We start from the raw sequence: 5,585 nt of genomic DNA, 5'->3' as shown, positions 1-5,585 counted from the left end.
CTCGTTCCATGTGGTGATAGAACTGGAGGGTAAGTAGTAAAGTCAATCCTTAGCTTTATCAGCTAATGAGAAGGGAAAGGCATGCAGTTTGATCTGCTCCTCGGTAACACTTTGAGGTTTCATGCTCAAGCAGACCACTTGGAATTCTTTTAGATGTTTGTGGGGATCTTCACCTAAAAGTCCACGGAAAGTAGGAAGTAAGTAGATAAGACCGGATTTCAATTCAAAAGGTACCATTAGATCTGTATATTCGATGCAAAGTGGATGCTGATTCAGATCCGGTGCAGCTAGCTCTCTAAGAGTTCTTTCATCGATGTTGGCCATGACTTGTTCTTCAGAGTTGTTAAATGGCTCGACGAGGTTTGTTGCCGACTTCACCCCAGAAGATGGGAGCGATGCCGATTGGTTGCGATGTTGCTTGGCTTCCTTTCTTAAATGGCGAACTGTGTTTTCGATCTCGGGATCGTACTGGAGTTCACCTACACAAGAAGAGCAAGGCATAAACCAAGCAAAAGGGAATAAATCTACTTAGTACACCAATCCCCGGCAATGGCGCCAAAATTTGGTGGGTGTCGAATCCAACCAAAAATAAAAATCCTGTTCGAATTAAATATTTTGGTATATAGTGATGAGCAAGGTCATCTCCACAGGAATTGGGTGGATTTATTTGCAAGAGAAAAGAAAATAGAGGGGTTGTGGTGGGTGTCGAATCCAACCAAAAATAAAAATCCTGCTCGAATTAAATATTTTTGTATATAGTGATGAACAAAGTCGTCTCCACAGGGATTGGGTGGATTTATTTCCAATAGAAAAGAAAATAGAGGGGTTGTTATAAAAGCAAGGAAAATAAAATAAAATAAAATAAAGCAAGGATTAAATCGATTGGAGATAGCTTCTAGTTGAAGGGACAAGTTCAGCCTTGATTCTTATCATTGATCATCAATGCAAGGATAAATTCATATGTTTATGAATAAATTGGTTATAGCCATAAACAAGCTCTAACAGCCACCTCTACTCGTATTTCTCGGCAACCAAAACAAGCTCTTTGATTGCTTCTCTTATTAATAGATAGTCCTAAGCAAATTCTTAGGATTTAATCTATTAATAGCATTAAGAGGGGAGAGACCCAATTCTGGTCAGCGATCTCACAAGCTCGGACCGTTTAAACCAGATCATATTTCCTCCTAACATAAATCGAAAACTTGTCCATAATCAATTTATGTTAGTTGCCACCATGATTAAACCTACCAATCATATGCAAAATTGGAGGTTAAATCAGCCATAGATAATTCTCATTGAATGAGCAAGGGATCCTTCTTGCTTAATCAATAAAAATAATCCTCACAGGAAATCGCAGAAAACATATGAATACCCATAAACAATGAACTGAAATAAAAATCAATTAGATCTCACAATGTTTAAGAATCAAAGCTTCCCTAACCTTACAACCAGAAATCAAAAGTTTACACACACTTCATGTAGAAATCGCAACTTCTAGATGAGGAGGGCATATTCTGCTTTCTTCCTCTCTTGCTTGCTGAACTCTTGTCTCCAAGATTTGAGGGTGCTAGTCCGCCCCCCCCCCCCCCCCCCCCCCCCCCCCTTTATATAGGAGGGAGCAGTTTTCAGCTCCTCTTAAGAGTTCTCTTTCTCAAAAAATAGTAAGTCCTATTTCCTAATTTAGATTTAGTCTTATCCTTATCTCTAAATAGAAACTCTTAACTAAGTTGAACTCTAACTCTTTTCTTTCTTTCAGATTACAATAAAAATTGTATCTGATTAAGACTCTTAGCCGAATTCTATTAGAAATGATGAGTGGGCCCTACTATTGCATGCTGAATTGGGCTAGTCTTCTCCAGCGAACTGGGGCTTCTCTGCGAATTGGGCTTTGCTGCAATATGGGGCTCTCTGCGAATTGGGCTTCTCTACAAATTTGCAGAGACTTTGGGCCTGATGTTGACCTCGATGCAATACGAATATATGAAAACTCAAAACATGAAAGTTATAGAGAATTTTCTTGTCTTTCCAATGCATCTTGAATCATGTCAATCGGAGTCCGGATAGGTGAGTTATATCCAAATTATCACACGGCGCCGAAACTGTGCAAAAATTACCCGATTAGCCTTGTTTTTCACCTAACGCCTCCTTTCGTGCCCTAAATCGAAATATAAGAATAGTGAGTCCAATTAGGAACTAAGTATAAAAGACTGAATATTAAGGGATAAAGATATGATAATTTTCATTCTCATCAAATCCCCCCACACTTAGACCTTGCCCATCCTCGGGTAAGACAAAATTTAAGCAAAAATAAACAAACTATCCTACCAAACTTTAAACCCAACTTTCCTTCTTCTTTTTCACCAAATATTCTACGTTAACTATTGAAAACCGTTAAATCAACACGACCAAGTCATACACGACTCATCTATCAACCAATTCAATTTTTGCTACTACAAACCAGGTAGTAAACTAGGGAAAACATTTTTATCTTTACTCTCTTTTTTTTTCTCTTCTTGGTGAAAGTGTGTGCATTTTTTGCTCCATCTCACTTTTAGGATTACTTGGCCAGTAGGTGCATTTTATGCTCCATCCTACTGTTAGAATTGCTTGAATAGTAGGTGCATTTTATGCTCCATCCTACTTTTGAATGGCTGGCTAGTAGGTGCATTTTGTGCTCCATCCTACTGTTAGAATTCGCACCTCATTACTAGGTTCACAAGAATTTTCCCAGAATATTGCTTCAATTGATTTCAAGAGAGTTCAGTTTCTTTTTTTTTTTTTTTTATAATTGCTCATCTAAAATCCTAAATCAAAATCCTATACTCCCCCCCCCCACACTTAATCTATACATTGTCCTTAATGTAAGGTGAAATGCAAAGAAAAGGTGGAAATAATTAAACTATAAATGTAAAAACAAGAAAAAAGAAAAATAAACTTCCTTGTTTTTAATCATCATAAACCAAATCCTCTAACTTTTGTAGTTGCAACTTCTGGTGTTCTCCCCTTTCATCCATCATGGGCGGGTTCAAATCTGGAATAAGGGTCTGCAAAACAGAGGGTAAAGGTCTCTCATTAGAAATTGGTAACGTAATATAAGGAATTTTACCTGACTATTGTAACTCCGGAGAATCATTCAATGCTGCAACAGTTTCTTGCAATTTAAAACTCAAGGTTGACTCCTCTTTTTCAGGATGCTTAGTAATGGAAATTCTGAATCCCTCCTTCCCACCAAGTTCAAAAACTTCATGTACTGGATCCTTGCATTTAGGAGGTAATTTCCTTTGGAGGATTGCTGAAACATTTTCCCCTATATGGACTTTCTCATCGCCTTTAAGCTTCTTCTTAGTAGTGCACAACTCCTTGAGGAATTTAGCATAGCTGGGTACTTGCTTGATTGCATCAAGGAGGGGGATATTTACCTCAACTTTGTGGAATGTCTCAAGAATATCCTTCTCTTGCTCCTCCTTGAATTTTGCAAATCGGCTTGGAAAAGGTGGAGCGGTCACTACGGCTTGGGGTTGTTTACCACTTGGATCTTGAGTTTGGGGTAGTGCTTCCTTCTCTATTTCTTCTTTGGCTATATTCTTAGGCACTTCCTTGCTAGGTTTATTTAGCTCCTTTCTGCTTCTCAAGGTGATTGTACTTGCATTTTGCTTAGGGTCGGCCATGGTCTGGGAGGGTAGCTTTCCCGATCCTTGAGATTCCATTTGACACACAGCAGTTGCTAATTGGCTGACTTGATTCTCCTGGTTTTGGATGCTTGTCCTTGTCTCCTGTTGGAATTGCTGGGTACTAGATGCAAGTGATTTTACAATTTCATCCAAAGACATACCTAGTCTGGGAGGTGCATGTTGTGGAGCTAGTTGTCTAGGTTGGAAACCAAAGGGCTTGGCTCCATAGCTAAGATTAGGGTGATCCCTCCATCCTGGATTATACGTATTCAAATAGGGATCGTATCTCCTTTGTGGGAACCCTCCAACAGCATTGGCTTGCTCGTAGGGTTCATCTTGAAGTTTAGGGCACATGTCGGTAGGATGACCCATAGTTGAACAAATGCCACAAGTCTTTATCTGCTGTGCATGGCCTACAACCAGTTTTTCCACGAGAGAGGTGAGGGTATCTAATCGTTGATCGATGGAAGAAGTGCTTACCTCATTGACTCTCCTCGGAATGGGTTTCTGTCTATTGCCGAACTGTTGTGCATTGGCGGCCATGTTTGAGATTAATTCTCTTGCTTGAGTAGGAGTTTTATTCACCAACACACCTCCGCTTGCTCCATCAATCATACTTCTATCCATCGGCAATAATCCTTCGTAGAAATATTGGATAAGTAGCTGGTCTGGAATTGTTGTTGTGGACAGCTGGCACAGAGTTTCTTAAATATCTCCTAGTACTCATAGAGAGTTTCTCCGCTGAATTGTCTTATCCCGCAGATTTCCTTTCTGATGTTAGCAGCTCGGGAGGCAGGGAAGAACTTTTCAAGAAATTGCTTTTTCATCTCATTCCATGTGGTGATAGAACCGGAGGGTAAGTAGTAAATGTTAGACAGTTTTGTATGCCCTTAGCTTCAATCAGAATGATGTACTTTATGAGTTTATTGTAAATGAATAAAAGTGCATATTTGATTCATGTTCCCTTGGTATGTTTCTGTGTAATACCCTTAAACTGGACACTTAATGAGACTTGTGTTAGTTTAGAATGTTCACAGGTAGTGGGTCGGTCTGGGGAGACCTATCCTGATAAGGTTGACACTGTGGTGCCACCAAGTCGGTTGGGGTGGCCTGTCTCAGCTGCCAGGGTGAGACCCTTGGCACATACAGTGTAGGAATAATTGATTCTTTGAACTAGACCAGATTTCTAGTATTGCCCTAGACCTTGGAGATTGATGGGCAAAACTGGAAAGTTGCACCCGACCCCTAGAATCGATTATGATACTGCACTAGGTGTCAGATTGGGCTGTCTTTGATATACCAATTAGTGAGATCCTTAGCGGGGGTCAAAACCTAGGTATGTTGGGATAGTCTAAGAATTCATCTGAGTGGGTGATCATAGTGACAGGATCAGCCCCTTTGTCGGACAAAGGTAATGATCGGGGATGCACTCTCACTGATGGAAACCAAGACTGCCGGCAGCCGATTTCAACCGTTGAGATTTGTTTTGCAAAGTATATTTTATATGAGATATAAAAGTATATATATTATGGTTTCTAAAATGTTTGCAAGAAGGTTTTAATTCCCGGGATCCATATAAGTAGAGAGTGCAACACTGTTCCTTGCAGCCGAGGGAGAGGTCCTCTCTTGTCGGGCAGTGTATGATCATTAAGGGCTGAGAGGTTAAGTGTAAGACCATTGAGGATAATACCTGATGGGCTAATCTTGCATCTGCCCACAGTCCATGGGTGTTACAAGGTGGCTTGGCCCAAGGACCACTTAGGGTAAGTGTTGGGCCCATAGAGCCCATAAGATGGGTTTCAGGGGGTGCACTGTCCATAACAGTGTATTCGGCCAGGCCTTGTAACAAAGGCTGGGCTGAACCCATGTGGCTGATGTGTAGATCAATGTTTGGGTCCCACGCCATACAAGGAA

The 5,585-nt window shown here is 40.5% G+C and overlaps 1 protein-coding gene across 1 annotated transcript; it reads right to left on the bottom strand.

Annotated features, from left to right (window-relative positions):
* Window positions 1–3,110: 3,110 nt before the first annotated feature.
* On the bottom strand, window positions 3,111–4,298 carry LOC104590650 (uncharacterized). The gene has a single exon (XM_010249371.1). The coding sequence runs from the start codon at window positions 4,296–4,298 to the stop codon at window positions 3,111–3,113; it is 1,188 nt and encodes a 395-aa protein (XP_010247673.1).
* Between the last annotated feature and the right edge of the window lie 1,287 nt (window positions 4,299–5,585).

The sequence above is a fragment of the Nelumbo nucifera genome, chromosome 6 (assembly GCF_055504915.1).
Source record: "Nelumbo nucifera cultivar China Antique chromosome 6, China Antique-T2T, whole genome shotgun sequence".
Taxonomy (NCBI): Eukaryota; Viridiplantae; Streptophyta; class Magnoliopsida; order Proteales; family Nelumbonaceae; genus Nelumbo; species Nelumbo nucifera.
Note: the sequence above shows the minus strand (reverse complement) of the source record. Positions and strands in the feature narration are given on the sequence as shown.

What these genes read in the sequence shown, in the direction of transcription:
- LOC104590650 (XM_010249371.1), bottom strand. Translation starts at nt 4,298, where the DNA reads ATGGATAGAAGTATGATTGATGGAGCAAGCGGAGGTGTGTTGGTGAAT.